The sequence below is a fragment of the Caenorhabditis remanei genome, chromosome V, assembly GCF_010183535.1.
Source record: "Caenorhabditis remanei strain PX506 chromosome V, whole genome shotgun sequence".
NCBI classification, from domain to species: Eukaryota; Metazoa; Nematoda; class Chromadorea; order Rhabditida; family Rhabditidae; genus Caenorhabditis; species Caenorhabditis remanei.
Genome location: NC_071332.1, coordinates 4772990 through 4795653, shown reverse-complemented (window position 1 = coordinate 4795653; position 22664 = coordinate 4772990). Strand labels below are relative to the sequence as shown.

Below are 22664 nucleotides of genomic sequence, written 5' to 3'. Positions count from 1 at the left end.
AAATTCGAGTAGCAAAATTTTTGGAGTTTCGAAATTGATGGGTAAAGATGTTTCTGGAATTCGAGATATTCAGATTTCATCGAAACCTAAAACTCCCAAAGTATTTCAATTTTTCAAAGTTTTCAGCCTAAATCCCTCACCTTCCGCCATATTCAACACCGAATAGAACGCATTCCTCATAATCGTCTTCCAACTATTCTCCGTCTCATCACCGGGCGGTTGGCTCACAATATTCCGAATCGATTGTATGGCGGCAGCGGCGATCGCCGACAAATGTCCGGCTCGATCCGCTTGAATGGATCCCTCATCGAGACGGGCGGTCTCTCGAATGAATCCAATCAACAAGTACATCACAACGGGTAGGAGTGTTATCCGGGCTTGCGGTGAGCATAGAGAAGGGATTTGTACCAGGATTTGCATACTTTTAATGACCAAATGAGTGGATTCCGCAGGGAGTCGTCCAACCTTCCTGAGGTGTAACGCCGCAAGAGAATTGGTTTTAAGTTGTGCCGAGTTGATTTGCGGCATCTGCTTGAATATGGCACAAACCGCCAATTCCAGGATAGCATAACTGATAGTCTTCACGCCATCCTTATTAATAATCTGTCCATCATTTCCACCTTCCTCTCCAGCAAACAAGACATTCGGAATCTTCCTAAGGCTATCCGCATTCTCCAGATTCCCATTTGATATATCTCTCGACGCACAGATTCTCATAGAAAGTTGTGCCGCATCGATGATAGACCTCACGCATTCGATACATTGTAGTTGGGTGGTTAAGCAATCTCTTGTCAAAACACTTCGATGTAACACATACAATATCTCAATGACCGCCGCGGTGTCACTCATCAAATTCATCTGACACCACTCGCAAGACAGTAATCGAGTCAGCGATTTCACCGACATTTGTATAGTCTCATCTTCAATTTGTCGTGTTTTGTTGCTCAGAGACTCCACCGCAATCCCGATGAGCAGGTAGAATCTGGAGATGTTGCCGTCATCTCTCCACACCGATGCGGTTTCTGGCGACAATTCGATTCCGGATGGCAGCTCGAAGTTGTGTTTGGATAGCCATGTAGAGCAAGCGAGGAGGATCGGTGGCCAGCACAGTTGGTAGTATTCCCGGCACGCTTCTGCACTGTGCGCATTGAAAAATGCACCGCCTCGACTCAAAAATTGCTCGGAATAGTGACCGGGAAGCGCGAGAAGTGCCGCGTCATTCAGGGTTGCCAGCCAGTAGGCTATTAGAGAGTTGGTTTCAGGTTCCACAAGGGATAACAAGGATCCACTTCCATTATACTCATAGTGATCTCTCGCTTCTTCGTTCTCATTCTTCATTCGATCTTGCTCAATCGCCGTCACATAAACCTCCGCCCACGCCTTCAAAATCGACAACTTCTCCAGTGTCGCCGCACTTTCACTATACAATTGGACATTGATACTCCCATGTTTCAGCTTATTCAGAGATGATACAAGTAGCTGGTGCACTCTTTTCAAATCATTTAAATCCCGCGCAACACCACTACCAATCCACGTACTACACACTTGGCATGCCACCGAGGTGACATTACTAGGTGTGTCATCAGTGAACGCTGGGCGGAGTGCAGCGCCAACTTGAGCTTGAAACTGCTCCAGTATCATGTGTCCCGGGAATTCTGGCTCCGGGCATGACGAGAATCTTATAATGACTTCCTCCAAAGACTTCAACCCAGCAATTCGAAGCAGCGAGTTGTCAGATGTCGCTGCCATAAAAGACATTCTAACAAGATCCGACAAATGCAACACCAGATAGTCATTCTTCCCTCCGGACGTAATTTGAAGCTCTTTAGCCAGTGCCATATCTAGATGAGCTCGTTCCGTATCGCATACACTCATCAGTCGATTCACAATCTCCATCGTGAAAACTTTCGTCGGCCATCTCGGTTGCACCTTCCCCTTATCCTCCTCCATCAGTGAACTAATTCCAGCTAGATTCGTGTCGTCATCCCCATCCTCATCGTCATCATCATCCGCATCTTCCTCCAATTTCTCCTTCTTTTCCTCCTTCTTCCTCGCCAATCCTCCGTGATCGTTGGACGTCGCCAGAATCTCTTTGCACAACATCAACCAGTTATTCAGAAGCTCTCCAGACGTCCCTTGGACCAGTGAGATCAACGTCTCCTGAAGATGAATTCTCAACTCTTTATTGGTTTCTGTGTCTAGCATTCCGAACAGAGCGCCCTCTAATCCAGTCTCCGGCAGCGCGAACTTCTTCTTATTCGTCTCAACGATTCCCTGGGGAACCAGTATCTGAGCGTGGTTTCTGACTTCTTTCGATTCTCGTTGCACCAGTTGTCTCAAACAGCTAACCGCTTGTTTCCGAATGACCAGATGAGTAGATGAGAGCAATGAGCTGATATCGATGACGAGTTGAGCCATATGAACATATCTCGGAGCGAATAAATGCATTTGTTGGAGTCCTGAGATGGCTTCGGCTTGGACGAACGGATCGGAATGCGAGAGTTGGATAGCACACGCGGCGAGGAGCGAAGTTCGGACACCATCGATGACACCGGGACAGCTGAGTTCCGGACCGACGCAGGTGATGAGAGCGGTGAGCTGGAATAAGGGGGAAATTTAGGTTGGAGGTGTAGATCACATAAGCATGAAAAGTGCGCTCTATTGATTATACAATTCCGTGTAGTCCTCGTGGATAAAAAAAAAGTAAAATTTCGAAATTTAAGAGTTGGTAGAGCGCGTTTGTCCACGGGGACTACACGAAATCGTGTACAAAATTACTTTGAGTTCGTCACTGTTCTTACAACTGCGCTCCACCGAAATGCCCTTGAAAAATGTCTCTTTTTCTCTGAGTCTCTCAATTCCGCACACAATTTCCTTCGATTTCGGTAGAGCGCGGTTGTAAGAAGCGTGTCGTGCTAATAGGCCGAAGTCATTTTCATTAGAGCGAAGTTTCTACTTTTTTGATAATAGATGAATTTCGGTAGACCATGTTTGCTGAACAATATCGATTATTGGGAATACAAAATTCTGATTTTCGTCCAAAAACCTTGAGAAATTCGTTCAGAAATCCAAAAATGTTCAAAAATTGTCCTCACTGCCAGGAAAAGGTTCGATGGAGCGCATTTTCTAGACTTAATACGTTTTGTAGAGAACGTGAATTGGCATTGATTTTTGGACGAGCAATCAAAACTGGATCTCGTCCTCGAGGACTACACAGAATTGTCCGAGTAGACTACAATGGGAGTCGAGAGAGAGAGAGACGCAGAGAAGTCAGATAAATGTCCAAAAGCTCGTGTACTCCTCGTGAACAAGTCCAAGTTGCAGTTTTGAATTTTTGTCAATTGGACACGTTTTTGGATTTGCATCTCCATTTTTGTGGATTTTCCGCTGTTTTTCGACATAAAAACAACAGAATTCCTCAAAAACGGTATAAAAAGGCGCCGAGCTTAACGGAATTCGAATTGAGCGTCGTGTAGTCGTGGACAATGTAAATAAAACTTACACATTTACTAATCCCCTGCACGACATCCACAACAAAAGTGGGCGTGGATATCAACAATTTCAAGCACGAGCTCAACGTAGTCTCCACAAACACTCGGAACATTCCACTACCCGTCTCCGCAATCAACGCCATCGCCACCAACGCACTCGTCTGCACTTTTGGCATTTTATTCTCCTCGGCGAGTGCTAGAACCACTGAGACACCCGTATTCAAATGTTGTCCACTACCGAGAGATCCCACGTGGCGATGAAGACATCCGAGTGCCAACACATGTCCACATCGATTCGTTTCATCTTTACAACTATTGAGCATTCCGAAACAATACTGTGCGGTTTCTGCCACGTATTGCGGTGAGCCAACAGCTTGCGCCAGTCGAGCCATCGCTTCTGCTCCGATGAGTCGAGTCATCGGACACGAATTCGAGAGGGATGTACTGATGAGTCGGAACGATGACTTCTGGAGCTCTTCGTTCTCCAATTTCGGCCCGCGTTGCTCACAGAGCGTCTTGTAAGCCAATAGTTTAGCGGTGAGCACATTGACAAAGATCTGAAAAATATCATGATGTAAACGCGCTCTATCGGCCAATAAACCGTACCGCCTGTCGTCTCGCCACGTTCTTCGTCGCATTCTGAATCGTATCGAAGAAGTGATTGGTGATTTGTAGTTTGTGCTTATTATTGACCAGTGGGAACACTTTTCCATAGGTTAGAAGTGACGTGTTGAGACATGTCAGAGATTCTGAATCATTTTCAGGCCACGTGTCACCGATTTGGGAGGCGGAGGAGCGGATCAGATTGGAGAGATCCTCCTCGACGTTGCCGATTGAGACAGATGAGATTGGGGTTTGAAGCTGGAAATGAGAATAATGATTTTGTTTGGAAAGAAGAGTATTCTTGAATTGGTGGCCGAGAAAATGCGAAAGCTAGGCCACGCTTCGAAAATTTACCAGAAATCACGAAAATCATGATTTTTCAAGAAATGTATTATAAATTCACGACACTGCGCCGCATGGCTTTAAAGGCGCATCTAATTTGTTCAAAATGGTCTCGAAGCGAAAAAAAATGTTTTCATTTCTTTTTAGACCTGCAAAGCTCGAAAGTACGGTATTTGATCTATTTCAACTATGAGACCATTCCGCGAAATTTCTAATAAATTAGATGCGCCTTTAAAGCCATGCGGCGCAGTGTTGTGAATTTATAATAAGATTTTCAAGTCGAGAAAATCAAAAAGTTCGGCCACCAAATTAAAAAATATTTTTTATCTGAACATCTCAAATTTTCAGTCAAAACCTGTATTTTTGCTGGAACTCCTGTCTAAAAATGATTTTTGAATTGGTGGCCGAGAAAATGCAAAAGTTCGGTCACCAGATTTTGAGAAATAAACTGAATCAATCGATTTTAACCGGTTTTCTGAAAAATCGGATTTCGAAGATAAAATTAGCCTTTTCGTGAGAAAAATTTAAAAAAATCAAAGCTTATTGAGCAAAAAAGAGGTTTTTCAGCTGGTGGCCGAGAAAATGCAAAAGTTCGGCCACCAAAATATGAAAATTTCATCTAAAAATCTGAGATTTCCAGTCAAAACCCAAATTTTTTTGCTAAAATTGAATTGGTGGCCACAAAAATTCAAAAGTTCGGCCACCAGATTCTTAGAAATAAACAGAAAACTACCGATTTCAACCGTTATTCTGATTTTTATGAAAAAATTCAAAAACTTGAAGCTTATTGAGCAAAAAGGAGGTTTTTCAGCTGGTGACCACAAAAATTCAAAATTTCGGCCACCAAAATTATTTGAAAATTTTATCGAAAAATCTGAAATTTCCAGTCAAACTCTGCATTTTTGCTGGAATTCCGATCAGAATCGCCCATTTTCCACTAATTTTTCGTATTTTACCCACCAAATCCTCGACCATCGAATAGTCGGTCGCATTATACAACGGTGAGATCAGAATCTTCTCAACGCCCGTGAACTGAGTCATCGGCAGTGAAGTGGTCATTGCACTCTGCGAGTTATCTGACAGAGTGATATCGGCGACGAGCTCTCGGAGCAGTGCCACGTAGCTTCCCTCGAAACTTTTATGGGGGAGAAGGAGGAGGAGACGGTAGAGACGGATACGAACGATCGAGTTGGCTTGTCTCATCTCGTTTCCGTAACTTTTGATGAGATTTCCCACTCTGAAAGAGAAATTTCAGATATTTCAGGGGTGTTATATATCATTCGAAAGCTGAAATCCCGTGGATTCCGAATCTATAACTTAAAAGTTTCGAATAACTCTGTGAGCTGAAAAAAATTGGGTTAGAATATTCGATTTTTCATAGGAAATGGTCAGATTACAGTACGATCCCAAGAATATGAGATAAACGAAAATAACAGAAATTTCGATGAGTAATCGCTAAGAATCCTCAAAAAATGAGTTCAAAACACTTGACTTTGCTTTTTTCTGATAAGGAAATAAGATCATTTTTCTGATTCTAACGGTTATTGACTTGGGGATTCGAACTGAAATTTTTCGATAAGATTTAATTTTTTTAATTAACTGACTTTTGAAATCGGAAACTCATCTTTGATATCAAATTTGATAAAGCGATGACACAATTCCATAAATCAGTTAATTCAAAAACAGAAAATCTCCAAACCTTTCATATCGAATTTCAGACTGTAATCATTGAAATCACAAAAAAAAAACCCATTTTTTTCAAAAAATTCTTCCTTCAAACAATTCGAATGCTCATTTTCAGGATTTCTAACGATTTTTCAGAAGAATTTAATTTTCAGTTTTCGTCCTTCCTCTAATTCTTGTGATAGTCTGACACGAATCAGTTTTGTCCTAAAAATTAACCTTTGTAGGTGGGAAATCAGTTTTTAAGCTTAAAATGTGTTTTTTAGCTCGAAAATCGTAAAAATCATCGTTTTCTATAGAGAATGGCGCCCAAGTCACGCCAGCCAGCGCGATTTTTACCTCAAAAGAATTAAATTGTTGAACTCAAAATGAATTCAAACTTTTTAACTCTAACTTTTCATTCACAAAATCTGACTTTTGAGCTGGAAATCGTAAAAAGTCGGCTAGAAATGGTTTTAAATCAATTTTGAGGTAAAAAATTGAATTCGCTTGGGGTAAAAATCGCGAAAATTGCTGGCTGGCGTGCTTTGGGCGCTTTCTTTATGAAAACTACAGAATCTACAGTAACCCTTCCGATAAAAAGCTATACTTCTAACTCAATGTTTCCAGCTCACAGTGAAAATTGGCATTTTTAAGTTTTAGATTCAGAATCTGCAGGATTTCAGCGTTCGATTGATATATATATATATATATTAGCACGACACGCTTCTTACAACCGCGCTCTATCGAAACCGAAGAAAATTGTATTCGAAATTGAGAGACTCAGAGAAAAAGAAACATTTTTCAAAGGGATTTCGGTGGAGCGCAGTTGTAAGAACTGTTCCGAGCTAATAACAAATCTTCTGTTGTTATACTCACTGCGACATCATCACCAAACTACACTCAATCGGTACTTTCATCGCTTCGAGCGCACTCCCCGTTGAGCACAACTCCGGTTGAGAAGCCACCGCTTCCATCACCGACAACGCGCCCGCCTGTGCCACCATTGCACATTGCCAACTGAACGCATCACCCCGATTATTCTCCGTCTCCGCTTCTCTCGAACTTCTCGGAAACGCCGCTTTCCACAACTTAATGACACGTGGCAGATGTTCTTTCATAACAGACGGTCCCAAATGGATAAGAGAGTTGATAAGATTCCATCCGGATTCTAGTTTCGCTATTGTTAGCTTGGGTTGTTGAGTGGCAGTTCTCAGCATTTCTTCAGCAAGATCCAACACTTTCAGAGGTTTTGCATATGGAATTCCCAGTTTAGAACTGTCATTCGAAGCGGCTAACAGAGCAGCAAGAGCCATTGAGAATCCACTGATAGCTCTAGAGCTAGATGACATTTGATCGAGTCGTGGAAGGCACCGATCGATCAGTGGAGTCATTAGATTCGGAACAGCCGTCGCTATACATCGAAGACACCACGCAGCAGAGTACCTAGCAGATGCCAGTGGGTGTGTCAGACACTTGAAGATGTTCTCCATGATTCCAGTGGCTTCTGTGAACAACGACATCACCGACGATCCGATTTGTCGAACGAGAACTGAAATCTCCTGTAGGATGACAATGACAGCGTATCCACTTCCATAATCACTGCTATCCACGGAGGAGTCCAAATTGTCTCCTGTGCCGATACTGACGAGATCCACGTATTGGGATAGGAGGACTCCGAGATGTTTGCATGCGAGAGTTTGGGCGTTCTCTCCGAGGAGCGATCCGATGGTTTGACGGAGGATGAACGCGATGCAGCGGCGGATGATGAGCGCTTCCGCGATGTGGGAGGCGTTTCTGGAAAAAATATGTGATTGGTTGTGGAACTGGGTGGACTAGAAAATGGGAAAACTAGTCCCCGCATTTCAGTAGCTCACATATTTCTAAAATTAGATGGCCTAGAAAACTCAAGTTCTGGAAAACTAGTCCATCGGTTGAAAATCAGGGTTTTTGACTATAAACTGTGAATTTTTATCCTGAAACTGAAATGTTGCCCTAGATTTCCGAATTCTGATGTTCCTAGGCCATCCAGCTGGTCCTAACGAAGAGTCACTGCCGAATGGCCTAGGAACTTCGGAATTTGGAAGCCTAGGCCACCATTTGGTGATTCAAACTGAAGAAGATTCATCAAACTTGTGGTGGAAATTCAAAGTTTTTCAAATAAAAACTGAACATTAGGGGCTGGGGGACTAGTTTTCCAAAAACTTGAGTTTTCTAGGCCATTCGACGGACCGTTCGGTAGGACCCAGCTGAGTGGCCTAGGAACTTCGGAATCAGGAAACCTAGGCCATTATTTGCTGATTCAAACCTATTATTTCGTGGTGAAAATTTGGAATTAAAAAAAACTGAATATTAGGTGATGGGGGACTAGCATTTCAGTAGTTGAGGTTTCTAGGCCATCCTAGAAAGTCCAAACTTTCAGATTTTTTCTGTCAAAATCTGCAATTCGAACCCTGGGGGCCTAGGAATCCAATGTACTGGAAACCTAGGCCACCAAGCAAAACTTGTACTTTTTTGACTAAAAATTGAAGTTGTGAGACTAGTTTTGGAGTTTTCCAGGCCATATAAACTCAAATTTCCTATAAAAACTCACTGTGTATATGCGAGATGACCGCATTTCGACGCCAAATCCACCATATGAGAACAAACTGCATTCAAATGCTTCTCCAACCACACCGATCCCATTTCTCTGACCATTTCCACGTAGCATATGCTAACTCCAATCCGAATATCGGATCGTCCCATTGTTGCGAACGTTGAGGAGCTGGTTTTCAGGAATCCACCGATTCCACCTCGTAAGAATCCAGATGCCAGGAGGTTTAGGGTGTCCGTGACAGACGCAGGACGGACTGGTATCATTTGGTTGGATTTTCCTTCTGAAAACAGAAATTTTGAAATTGCTGTATCTCGGTTAATTTGGACGCTGGAAACATTTTGAATACAGATTCAGAATCCCCACGACGTCAGCTTTCCAGCCGTTCCAGTTTTTTTGGTGAAATTCAGCTAAAATCGGTCAAAATTGGCATAAAACGGCGGTTTACCAAAAAAATCAAAAACTTTTACAGAAGATTCAGCATCGTATCAATTACGGCGGAAACTTATTTTAATAAGGAATTCTGTTCAAAAAATAACAAAAATCTGCTAAAACTAATGATTTTTTTCTCAAAAACAGTTTTCTTTCGATTTTTTTTTTTGAAAAACTCGCCGTTCCTGCAGACGCGCTCTACCGAGTAACAGTTTCAATGGAGCGAAGTAACAGAAAGGAAAAAAACAGTGCTAAAAGCTTTGATGCCGGGATGTTTTGTAACCACGCTCTACCGTACTCCTCTCAAACAAAAATTCGAAATTCTCAATGGAGCGCAGTTACAGAAACCGGGCAGTACCAGTAGGTATGTGCTTTAGCTAAAAACGAAGCAAAAAACGGTTTTTTGACAAAAAGTTTGGCTCTATTACAGTTTAGGCGTCCTTTGAAAACTTGAACGTCCCTTAAAACACTTAGACGTCCCTTAAAACACTTAGACGTCCCTTGAAACATTTAGACGTCCCTCAAAAAACTTGGACGTCCTTTGGGGACCCAAAAGTCGTCCGAAATGTTTAGACGTCCCAAAAAATGTTTAGACGTCCCAAAAAACATATAGACGTCCCTTAAAACATTTAGACGTCCTTTGACGTCCAAGAATTAGGTTTCGAATAATTAGACGTCCCAAAAATTATTTAGACGTCCCAAAAAATGCTTAGACGTCCCAAAAATAGTTTAGACGTCCTTTGATATCTCACATTATGATAAATAATATTTAGACGTCCCAAAAAATATTTAGACGTCCCTTGAAATCCGAAACTTTGGTTTTAAATACTTAGACGTCCCAAAAAACATTTAGACGTCCCAAAAAACATTTAAACGTCCCAAAAAATGTTTAGACGTCCCTTCAACACTAAAAGCCACTGAAAGTGTTCAAGGGACGTCTCAATATTTAATGGGACGTCTAAATATTTTTTGGGACGTCTAATTATTTTTTGGGACGTCTAAACATTTTTTGGGACGTCTAAATATTTAACACCAAATTTTGGGATTTAAAGGGACGTCTAAACATTTTTTGGGACGTTTAAATGTTTTTTGGGACGTTTATTATCGGAATAAAAAAGTTCTGACATTTTTTACCGACGCGCAAGGTTCGCGCCACTGATCTACGGAAACGCCCACTCATCATCAACATTTCTTCTGTAAGATCAGGGCACGGTTTCATTGATTTCGCGGGTAAACGTTTGTTTAAAAATACCACTTTTTCATCAAACTTGATCTATTTTCCTTGAAGTTTCATCTCTACTGTAGAAGTTTGAGGTCAAATTTCAAAAAAGTAGGTCAAATTTGATGAAAAAGTGGTATTTTTAAACAAACGTTTACCCGCGAAATCAATGAAACCGTGCCCTGATCTTACAGAAGAAATGTTGATGATGAGTGGGCGTTTCCGTAGATCAGTGGCGCGAACCTTGCGCGTCGGTAAAAAATGTCAGAACTTTTTTATTCCGATAATAAATATTATTTATCATAATGTGGGATATCAAAGGACGTCTAAACATTTTTTGGGACGTCTAAACATTTTTTGGGACGTCTAAATAATTTTTGGGACGTCTTAATTTTTCCGACAATTTTTCGGATTTCAAAGGACGTTTAAATGTTTTTTGGGACGTCTAAATGTTTTTTGGGACGTTTAAACATTCCAAAGGACGTTTCAATTTACAGGAAAAAAAATTTGGGCCTCAAAGGACGTCTAAATGTTTCAAGGGACGTCTAAGTGTTTTAAGGGACGTCTAAGTGTTTTAAGGGACGTCTAAGTGTTTTAAGGGACGTTCAAGTTTTCAAAGGACGCCTAAACTGTAATAGAGCCAAAAGTTTTCAGCCATCGGATTCAGAATCCCCACGTCTTCTGAATTACTCACTAGTAACCGCACCAGGCGGTGGTTTCATCGAAGTGGCCAACAACTGTGCCATAAACTTGGCGACCGCGCATCTCAACTCATACGTGGATCCCTCTAAAACTTTGATACACATCGTACAACTCGCTTCCAATTCGGTGACATAAAGTGGCGTGTAGAACGGGACGAGTGCTGTGAGACACTCCAACGAGGCGATCTTCACGTGTGGTGTCTTGCAGAGAGTACGGTCTTGAAGTGAGCTTTTCGCAATGGAATGAATCTTCTTGTGAGTCACCGAGTCACCGGAACCCAGTGCTTTCACCATACTCGTCAGGGTGTTCATTATGTGAGCTTGACTATGAGCCACCGCTGTTCCCATCCAGTTTTTGGAGATTGCCAGCGTGTCTTCTATCGATCGACCCGCCATTCGACCCATTGAATCGTAGAGAGCTGCCAGGCATGACAGATCCGCTCTGGAAGTTGGAAATTGAATTTTCAGACTAAATTCATACGACTTGAAAGCTGAAAACCTGAGCATTCTGAATCCGCTCTCAGAATTTTGATAGCGTTAAGACGAACTGATTTACATCGATTTCAAAATAGTGAATTTTGAAATTGCTGTATCTCGGTTAATTTTGACGCTGAAAAAATTCTGAATACATATTCAGAATCCTCACGACGTCAGCTTTCAGATATTCGGTGAAAATATACGTAAAATCAGTCAAAATTGGTCAGAATTGGCATAAAACATAAACTATCTTGAAAATCGGAATTTTCAGACGAAATTTATACGACTGAAAAGCTGAAAACATGAGCATTCTGAATCCGTTCTCAGAATTTGGATAGATATGATGTTTCTGTCGGTTTTTGCGTACTTTTCGAGCTACAGTACCTCCGAAATTCAAATTTTGAGTAAAAAACGAAAAAAGAAGATGTCTCAACCTCAAATTTCACGTATTTCACGGTTAATTTTGATGCTGAATCCTCATGATGTCCGCTTTCATTTTTTGGTAAAAATTTATGCAAAATCGGTCAAAATTGATCTAAAAAGACGGGTTTTTTTCAAATTTCTAAAACTTTCACAGCAGATTCAGAATCTTTTCGCCAATTTTTCTAGAATTAGTGGCCGCGGACTAGTTTTCCTGAATCCGTGTTTCTCTTCCATCAATTCCGGAAACTTAATTTAATGCGAAATTCCATTCAAAAATGATAAAATTGCGTTAAAATTAATGATTTTTTCCTCAAAAACAGTTGTTTCTGACTCTTTTCTGGCTATTTCTGCAAACGCGCTCTACCGAGAAAAAGTTTCAATGGAGCGCAGTTACAGAAACCGGACAATGATAATAGCTATGATGCGGGGATGTTTAGCACGCTCTACCGTACTTCTCTCAAGCTAAAATTAGAAATTCTCAGTGGGGCGCAGTTACAGAACACGGGCAGTAGACACGTTGTAGGTGTCATAAGCCTAAACTAGGCACGAAAAATCTGATTTTTTGACAAAAAAATTGACAAAAACCGTATTTTTTCTATTTTTTCCTCTGAAAAACTTACAATTTATTCTGTACAGTCTTCGGCGACTCATCCTTACTCTTCAACGAGTCATTACACAAATTCAACAGATTATTCATCGACGCAATATCTCCAGTCAACGCGTACACCCTGGCAATGCATCTTGTCAAAAGTTTTCTCGTCGGCGGTCCAACGACCGTGTAGAGCCGCGATTCGAGCTGTCTCTGCAACTCTTTTTGCACATTTTTGAGATCTTCTCTCTGAGTGATCGGAAGTATTCGATCGAGATATCGGAGCCATTCGTATATGAAAACTGGCCGTTTTTGCTCGGGACACGCCTCGAGAGCCTCCTCGTTTAGTAGAAGACTGTGGGTTTCATCCATGAGACTTGGGGCGTCTGCAAAAATTCAGTTTTTCAGTAACAATGGTATTAGCACGACACGCTTCTTACAACCGCGCTCTACCGAAACCAAAGAAAATTGTGTGCGAAATTGAGAGATTCAGAGAAAAAGAGACATTTTTCAGGATTTCGGTGGAGCGCAGTTGTAGGAGCTGTGCCGAGCTAATAAAAATGGAAGCAAAAAATGAAGAAAAATAGATAAAACTCGGCGAGAAAACCGATTTTCCATACAAAAAAATCAAAAATCGTAATAAGACCAGTTTACGTCAATAAAAACCCATTTTTTACATAAAAAATATCACAGAAACGGCAAAAAAAAACACAGAAAATTAAGATTATGGCAATATTTATGGGATGACGATGTGGAGGCGAAGGAGAGGATTCTGAAAGAAAAATAATAAATAAAGCCAATTATTTCTTAGAAGAGTCATGGGACGCCCTATAAGTTGACCTACTTACAGAGCACGGTTTTGCAAATGCGCTCCACTGAAACAGAGAGTAATTTCTCAAAGGGATTTCGGTGGAGCGCAGTTGTAAAAACTGTGATTTGCTTATAGGGACACCGTGAAAAGTGATTTTTGAATATTGAATTTAGAGCTGATTTCAGAGGATTTAAAGTGAAAAATTTGTTGGGAATTCAACTTTTTTTCGTTTGAAAACCCCAATTTCTGAAATAAAGAATGTACTGAATCTACTGAAAAATGAGCAAATTTGGCTGAAAAAAACAGCATTTTCATACTGTGAACGGCTGGGAATTCGAGAGATGAGTATTTCTGAACTAGTGGAAAGCTCCAAGAGCACAATGAAAATGGCCGAAAATTGATTTCGATTGAACATTTTGGTTGAAATCTATTTTTTCTCAAAAATCTGACATTTTTGACTAGAAAATACAGCAATTTCAGACAAAAGTTTAGCTACACTTCCAGATTTCAAAATAAGGAAGTTGTCCCAAAAACTGGGAATGCCGAAACTATAGAATCGTCGCACAATTTCAGACCAAAATCTGTAATCTCAGAATCCGAGATTTCGCCGATTTCTATTAGCTCGGCATGCTTCTTACAACCGCGATCTACCGAAGCCGAAGGAAATAGTATGCAAAATTGAGATACTCAGAGAAAAACAGACATTTTTCAAGGATGTTTCGGTGGAGCGCAGTTGAAAAAACTGTGCTGAGCTAATACAAATTTCGCCAAAGCCAACCAACAGAAATAGAATCTGATCTTCTTTGTATCTCTCCAGTAAGCTCTATCATGGAGCCATCAAACCAAAAGTGTAACTCAATTTACTCTCTACCCCAATAAATAGCTACCAAAAGCCTACCAAAAGCCTAACGTCTCAAAAAGCACTCTCACGCCCAAAAAGTGGGGCGAAAAAGTAGCGAAAACGGGGACGGAATAGGGAGGGAGAGAGAGAAAGAGACAGAGATGCGCCAAGACGACGTACAGAGACTGCGGAGAGTGAGAAGAGGGAAAGTTTAAACGAATAGGGGGTGGGGGGACCCATGCATGGTGAATGCATAGCTTCTCAGCTTCTATCCCAAATTCTTTAGAATCCCCCCGAGAAGAAGAAGAGAAGACGTCGGACGACGACGAAGAAGTCGCAATTTTTTGCTTTTTTGTTTGTATCTTCTTTCGTTTTCTCAAAAAAGAGATTGGCACCATTTTGATGGAGACACAAACTGAATGGAGCGGAGGCGGGATGGGACTCTTCTTAAGAAAAGAAGAAGAACCAGCTAATCGAGTTTCTTTTTGTGTTCCCCTCACAAAAGAAGGGGGATGACACATTGGGGACCGATAAATTATCAAGTTTAGGGAAAGAGAGAGAAATGGGACTCGTCTAATTGTGCTCTATTGGTCTTAGGCTTAGAAAGATAGAGCGTAAATCACAAAAGTCCGATAGAGCAATCTTTCTGAGGCAGAGTCAGGTGGAGCGACTTTTCTGCATTTCATAGGGTACTGTAGAAACCACTGCGTTTGGCTTGAGCCAACTTGGCATATGTGCTCCTTTGGCTTATTTATCTTATATTAGCATGGCACGCTTCTTACAACCGCGCTCTACTGAAACCGAAGAAAATTGTGTGCGAAATTGAGAGACTTAGAGAAAAGGAAACGGTTTTCAACGGCATTGCGATGGAGCGCAGTTGTATGAACTGTGAAGAGCAAATATGTTCACAGTACTATACTGTTGAGTTGCCAGAAACTTGTCCGACATCCCAAGCTCTTCCAGACAAACTTCTAGGTACTGTAGGACTCGTTGCGTTATGACTCCAACTAAATTTAGCGGATTTAAAGTGGCAAGGCGGTCTTGACTAGCACTCAATCATATGATCATCAAGACGATTGGAGTCTAACCGAAGGATGGAACAGTTCACTGCGTAGCGACCTTAAACGCGAATACTCATTTGAGTATTCGCGATTATCAGGTCTATTTAACACTCTGCTAGTCAGCAAAGTTCGGAATAGCGAATTTTTTGACTTCAGCTGAGTATCGCAAGCTTCACTTCTGAATGAGTAGCGACTCAATAGCCAGGCGATGGATACGGAGTGCTCTATTAGCTCGGCGCCCCTCTTACAACTGCGCTCCACCGAAATGCCTTTAAAAAGTAACTTTTTTCTCCGAGTCTCTCAATTTCGCACACTATTTTCTTTGGTTTCGGTAGAGCGCAGTTGTAAGAAGCAAGCCGTGCTAATACCATCAGGCAACAGTTTCTCTGCGATGTCATCAGTCTATAATCAATTGCGCTCTGTTGATAATCTAGCGATTCCAACACAAGTTTTTCAATAGAGCGCACATATCATTATTGGAAAATTAGAAAATCATCATCTGATTTTCTAATCAAAATCAGTGGAAAAAAAACGAAAATGGAAATGAGATGCATTCACTGTCAGTGTCATCTCCATTTTCGGTTTCTCTCTCTCTTTCTCTCGAATGCATTCGTATAAATAAACAAAACGAGGAAGAGAGAGGAGTCACTCCTTTTTCCGCCGAAAAGGATTAGACCCCATTCCATATATATTCGAGAATATAATAGGAGCTCAGTGAGCCAAAAAAACTGGAGGGAGGGTTACCACTGATGAGACTACTAATGTACTAATTATTCGCTTCTAGAAATTCAATTATTTCTGAAACACGAGAGGAGAGAGAGAGAGAGAGATGATAAAAAATGGTACGTTTTTGCGATCGAATGGGGTAAAAGATGTCTAAATTTGATCTACTGATAATCTACCGTATATGGAGATTGAGTTGAAATTTATAAATTATTTTTGATCTACAAACAATGGGAAGGTGTTCTTATTGTAGTTTTTACAATTTTCAGTCAAAATTTGAGGTTTTTTTTTTTGGCGAAACCGCACAAAATAGCCATCTTTTTATCTACATGATCTAGGAGGAAGTTCATACTGTAGTTTTCAATTTTTCCAGATTTCGAGTAAATTTTTTATTGAAAACGCACTTTTTAAGACAAAATCTCCGGGTTTTTGTGAAAATTAAGACCTCAGATGTGCGCAGATGTCCAATTATACAATTTTTATGAGAAAATAGCAAATTTTACAAGAATAATCGGTTGGAAAACTCTATTTGTGTATATTTTTCTGAAAAATTGAGTTTTCTGGTCCAAAATCGGATGTTTTGGTGAATTTATTAGCACGACACGCGTCTTACAACTGCGCTCTACCGAAATCGAAAAAAGGTGTGTGCGAAATTGAGAGACGTAGAGAAAAAGAGACATTTTTCACGGGAATTTCGGTAGAGCGCAGTTGTAAGAACTGTGCCGAGCTAATAGTCATTTTTTAAAGTTTTTAAATGCAAGTTCCATTCTTTTTTTTGCAGTTTTTGGTGCTAAAAACAGTTTTTATCAGAAAAATCGCTTTTTTCTGTCAATTTTTCACAGTTTTTCCCAAATGTCCAACACAAAAAACTCACCGCAATCACCTCCTCTGCCTCAACATATCTCTCTCAAAGTGTTCGGCCGTCATACTTCCAGCGAGTCGTTCACAATTTTGATTGAATACCGAGTAGGCTGACATCTCCCCTTGACGACGTCTTCCAGTATTCCAATAAGTGAAGAAAATGAGCGAAACAATGAGGAAGACACATCCGAATTCGGTCCTAGAATAGAAATTCTTACGAAATTCTTAATAAAATAGTACGAGAGAAGGGACCAAAATTAGCAAAAAGACAATGGTTTTGGAGAAGGAGTGGAGAGAGAGAGAGCACTCTCTCTTTTTCTCTGCGTCTCTCTTCTCGAGTGCTCTCTCTCTCTCACTGCACAAACATGTGTCATTTAGTCTGTCCACTCCGTTCGGAAACGATTTTTCAACATGAGGAGGGGGAAGATAATTGCAGATATATATATAGAAAATGTGCATATGGTCTGAACGGAAAAAAACGTCAAAAATTCTGATTTTTAAAATATAAATTTGCCAAAAACCTGTATTTTTGCGGGAAAAATGTCCAAAAATTTGCCGAAAAACTGTATTTTCAACGGAAAAACGTCTGAAAATTCTGATTTTTGACAGAAATTTGTCGAAAAAAATGGATTTTTGCGGGGAAAATGTCCAAAAATCGTTTTTTTTTTCAGAAATTCGCCGAAAATCTGTATTTTTAACGGAAAAATGTCCAAAAATGCAGATTTTTTTTGAAAGAAATTTGCCAAAAAATCAGTCTTTTTTTCAATTTTTACTTGAAAAGTTGGTTTTTTTTTTTTAATTTTGAGGTTTTCAAATTGAAAAATCTGACGGAAAACCGGCAGACCCCCGATTGCTATTGAGTTGAAAAATGCCTATTTTTGGCAAAAAAAATATCTAAAAATAGCAAAAAACTGAAATTTGTGGTCATTTTCAAAGCATTTCTGATATATTTTTGCTTACCAAATAGCCAAAGATTGGCCAATCACGTAGAGAACGAAGGCGACCGGGGTGGAGATCCATTGGCGGTCTTCTGAAAGAAATAGGATGTCCAGAAGGAGTTTTCGTGTAAAAAACGGAATTTTCAGAAAAAAAATTTATAACTTTTGCATTTTTCTCTTTTTCAGAGCTTTTAAATTCTGGAAATCTAGTTGGATCAGGAACAATTAGCCAAAAAGTTTTTATTTTGAAAAGATAGAAACCGCTTTTTTATTGTGGAAATGTCGAATTTTACTGGAAAAACGCAGAAAAATGGTTTTTTAATTCGAAAAATCAGCTGAAAATGCGATTTCTGGATATTTTGCTGTTTTTTTCAGTGAAAATTAGGAAATTTTGGCTGAAAAACAATTTAATTTGACCTTTTTCGGATTTAAATTCAAACTTTTTGAGTATTTAGCTACTTTTCTCAACAAAAATATAGAAAATTTCTCTATTCTTCTACTTTTTTCCAATCTAAATCCCTCTTACCATAATCCTCTGACACCGGCTCAGCCTTCAACAAAAAATCCCATTCTTTCCCATTTTTCGCTCCCTTTTTCTCCACTTTCTTCTCAATTTTCTCCTCTTTGATTTCCTCTTTTTCCAACTTTATTTTCTCTTTTTCTTTCCGAAATTCTCGTAAATTTCGGAGCACATCGCTCATGGCTCAGGGTTTCTAAATTTTCTCTAAAATAGGTAAAATTAGACAATTTTTGAGGAAAAATTGGTGAAAAAATAGACCAAAATGGGTTGTTACCATTGAAAAGTTGATAGAAAAAGGGTAAAAAACACATTTTATTAACAAAAAATCACAAATTTTATGAGATCCTGTCTGAAATTATGAGATTCTGCTTATGACGATCGACTTTTTTGAGTATCACATGGCGGAAGTGTTGACGGAGCTGAAATTCATCAAGTTTGAATTGGAATTTGAAACTTTTGAGCTTGCAAGTGCGCTCTATGGCGAATTAAAAAAATTTTTTAACTTGATTTTTCCGAAAAAATAGCTTTGTGACCTACAATTTGCATATTTTGCTCTGGGGGTGTCCCTTTAACCACTCCCTCCAATTTCCTCAAATTCCGATGCTCCACGATCTTCTTAAACATCAAATGAGGTATAGTCATATCCACTTTCAGATTCCTCAATTCTGGAAATCCCTCTAAAATCTTCAGAAAGTTCGTCGAGGTGTTGCATGATCCATTTCTCGTTAATTTTAGATTTTCGAGAGATTTTCCATTTCGAATTATCAAATAATCGATTGAAGACGGTGTCATTTTACAATTATCCAGATGGAGAGAACGGAGAGACAAGGGAAGAGAGCCGATGATTTGGTCGATAGGGTGCAGACGATCTCGGTGGTGTGTGCATCTGAAAATGTGATTTTTAGTTGAAAAAACGCATTTAAAATCTCTAAAACCGTTTAAAAATTGTAAAGGCCAAAAAACCTTTCTTTTTTCCCGTAAATTCACACAAACTACGCTCCGATATCCCGCCTTTGCGTGTTGTTTAGCAAGTTGGGTTACTGTAGTGTAGATTTACGGTGAAGGTGTCTTTATTTTGCTAATTTTCAAGAATTTTTGGCTACATTTTGCGACTTTTGAGTGGAAAATGTTCTCTAAACTTACCCAATCATCATCTCTCTAACCGAATACAACTTGGGCATCATCTCCACAATTTGCACAACATTTTCCGGAAAAATATCCGTAATTTTTACAATTTCCGCTTTCTGAAACATCATGGGGCATGCCTCCACCAGTAGTTTCAGCGTTTCATCCTCCGCCGTCGAGAACTGAATTCTGATTGCTGGCACCGTGCCAATAAGCGTGCGGATGACGTCACCACCCATCGAAACTTGAATTTTCTCCGTTCTTTCGGCCATAAATTGACAGATTGCCACGACGAGATGACGTGGAAACAAAGAATTCGGAAAATGGAGACGACATGTGTTCAATTTCACATTCTGAATCGCCATTTCCACCATTATTTCCTCGATAAACCACTGATTTCTCGATTGAATCGGGTTGATTTGACAAGAAAAATCCTTCAAATTCGGGCCAATCAATCGCTTGATTTTTGCAATTTCTATGCAAAAATCACGATTTAAAACCAGATCCAACGATTCAATCCGCTCCAAAAATGGCGTTTTCAACTCTTCATCAGCCTCCGATTCATCCAAAGAACCTCTCGCATTGTGCACAATTATTCGATTCAATTTGGGGAATCGTTGAAGATTTTGAAGCACTTTCCAACTGAATCGGTGTGTGCTCTCGAATTCGGTGATCTGATTGAGAAGACGCTTGCGCACACCGTCGAAGAACACTTCTATAATTATATATGGTTTTTTAATGCATGAAAACCCCTAAAACCGTCTAAAAATCCACAAAAAAACATTTAATATCCCGTAAATCCACACAAACTATGCTCCGGTGCGTGTTGTTTAGCGAGTTGGGTTACTGTAGTGTAGATTTACGGTGGAGGTGTGTATTTTGGAATTTAAGAAGGTTCTTAGCAAATTTTCAAGGATTACCTCCATTTCCACTGAGATTTTTCCAAGTATACGCCAAAATCTCGGTTTTCTCCTCTTCTGGAGTGTCTGAACACGTGGAAATCGTCAAGCGAGACCAGCTTCTTCTCGGGTGTCCTAGAAGATGGAAGAGGGAAGGAAACTGCAATTTTCAGCATTTTTCAGTGATTTTCATTTTCGAAAAACTCACATACTTATCTTCGGAGCGAATCGCATACGTTTTCCTTAGAGTAATCGGTGTAGTTAGACAGAGTTCTCTCAATCTTCGACTCGTTAATTCCAGAGAATTTCTATCTTTGAATTGCTCCACGTTTCCGATTATTTTTCTCATAAGAAAGTCATTATGATATACTAATGCGGTGGTTTTGTCATAGTTGGCTCTCATCGGACCGCTGGAAATAAAAATAGATAATTCAGGTTGAAACAGGTTAAGAAAAAAGAAATCAACGCTTTCTTTTTAAAATTCTTTGAAAAATCTTATCAATTAAAACCTACAATGCTTTTTTATACACCACTGATTCCAAAAATCATACTTAATTCGCTTGAAAATTGCTATAAATCCAGAAGCGACGACACTCCAAAATGCGGCAACGATGCTCCAAAATTCCGCTGAAACTTTGAAAAAATTAAAATTTTTCGCTTTTTCAACAGATTTTCAGTGCGAAAACCCAAGGAAAATGGGAAAATCATCGAAGAATTGGAGTAAAACATTAAAACTATCTATCGGTGAGAATGTTCGCAACATAAAACAAACATTAGCGGGACGGCCAAGGCCGCGGAACACTCGGATCGATAAGGGTGCGAGCGGACATGCCTGCTAATGGGATTTCTCGTTTTCATATCAATCTTTTAATGGATTTCTTTGGAAAAATGTGAAGAGAAAGTTGAAAACATTTGATTGAAAAGTTTTTGTGTTTTTGCCGGCCATGCTGCTTCGAAATCAATATTTTCTCCAATGACAACGTCCCCCTCCTGCCCAGTTTCCCATGTTTTATGTTCTTTTTCACTTTTTATGTCTTTTTCCGCCAAAGTCTTCTTTAGTAAGCTTTTTTGAGTTTTTCCAGTGAGAAAATTATAGAAAAATGGCGGAGCAGCGACGAAATCTACCTGGCAACCCGTTCTTCCCGTCGAGAAGCAACGGTGACGGCTCCGTTGACACCCCGGTTAGTTTTAGTTTTTTTATTAGCTCGGCACGCTTCTTACAACCGCTCTCCACCGAAATCACATTGAAAAATGTCTCTTTTTCTCTGAGTCTCTTAATTTCGCACACAATTTTCTTCGGTTTCGGTAGAGCGCGGTTGTAAGAAGCGTGACGTGCTAATAAACGATGGAAATCTGAAAATATGAATTTCAGGAAACACCACAACTCATCGACTCGCTCACCTCACAAATCGACGAATTCACGATTCAGGGAATCATTGATACGCAGCGACAGAGGTTAGCAACACAAAATAAACGATTTTGGAAGGGAAAATCGAGAAAAACGCGTTTAAAAATGAATTTCAATTGGAAAATACTGAAAATATTTTATTTTTCGTGATTTTTGAATGAAATCCGAAAATCCGGGTAGATAGCTAATGTTTTGTGAAGTTGTATTATTCGAAAACTATACTTTTTTCAAAAAATTTCAACAAAAAAAATTCAAAAACTCAAAATGTTTTGAAAAATTGTTTAAAAACGGGCCGAGATGTCTTCTCATGCACAAAAAAAATGAAATCATAATAAAATCGTGATTTTTACATTAATTTATATCGGAAAAATTTATACTTTTGAAGAATTACTCACAGAAATAAACTTTCGACAATTTTTGCTATGAAAACGAGTTTTCGACACGAAAAGGTGATAAGTAGTGGATAAGGGGAAAATGTTGAAATTTAGAAAAAAAAATGGGTTAAAAGGTAAAATGAATTTAAAGTAGAATTATTGTTTCTTTTCGAGACGAACGAACTCCTCTCGACGTCTATAATGGTCAACTTCCACTACATATTCGAGTTCGTAGAATTCGTTTGTTTCCGGAATCGGATAACGACGAAGCGACGGGAAGTTTGGTACCGTAGCCTCTGGCTCATTGAAATACTTCAAGATTTGACTCAGTTCGGGACGATATTTGGAAACGTAAAGAACGCATGTTTGTACTTTTCCATATTCCATGAGTCTCTGAAAATAACGATAGAATTGGAGACTCTTCGATGAATTAAAAAAAGCTAACCTTGAGAAATTTCGATTTCAAACCATCTGCAGGTCTTCCTCCGAGTTTCAGAGTGAATCGAGGGCAATTGTAAAGAGCTTGCAATGGAAAACTAGAAGTGGCTATCGTACTGTCAATATACATCAT

At 39.8% G+C, this 22664-nt stretch overlaps 4 protein-coding genes across 4 annotated transcripts; 1 reads left to right on the top strand and 3 right to left on the bottom strand.

The window, feature by feature from the left end:
• Positions 1-69: 69 nt before the first annotated feature.
• GCK72_017330 (uncharacterized protein) lies at positions 70-12904 on the bottom strand (the record flags this gene model as incomplete). The annotated part of the gene is made up of 9 exons (XM_053732029.1): positions 70-86; positions 141-2598; positions 3503-4048; positions 4098-4352; positions 5397-5673; positions 6978-7895; positions 8692-8974; positions 11037-11485; positions 12564-12904. 9 exons carry the CDS (start codon positions 12902-12904, stop codon positions 70-72), a joined length of 5544 nt encoding a protein of 1847 aa, XP_053580942.1.
• Positions 12905-16847: 3943 nt separating this feature from the next.
• GCK72_017329 (uncharacterized protein) lies at positions 16848-18468 on the bottom strand (the record flags this gene model as incomplete). The annotated part of the gene is made up of 3 exons (XM_003097589.2): positions 16848-17028; positions 17790-17859; positions 18294-18468. The coding sequence occupies 3 exons, from the start codon at positions 18466-18468 to the stop codon at positions 16848-16850; spliced, it is 426 nt and encodes a 141-aa protein (XP_003097637.2).
• Positions 18469-18622: 154 nt separating this feature from the next.
• On the bottom strand, positions 18623-20714 carry GCK72_017328 (uncharacterized protein; the record flags this gene model as incomplete). The annotated part of the gene is made up of 5 exons (XM_003097571.2): positions 18623-18706; positions 18825-19173; positions 19431-20127; positions 20333-20471; positions 20520-20714. 5 exons carry the CDS (start codon positions 20712-20714, stop codon positions 18623-18625), a joined length of 1464 nt encoding a protein of 487 aa, XP_003097619.2.
• Positions 20715-21411: 697 nt separating this feature from the next.
• GCK72_017327 (uncharacterized protein) lies at positions 21412-22386 on the top strand (the record flags this gene model as incomplete). Its single annotated transcript, XM_053732028.1, has 3 exons — positions 21412-21492; positions 21684-21766; positions 22245-22386. The coding sequence occupies 3 exons, from the start codon at positions 21412-21414 to the stop codon at positions 22384-22386; spliced, it is 306 nt and encodes a 101-aa protein (XP_053580941.1).
• Positions 22387-22664: the final 278 nt, after the last annotated feature.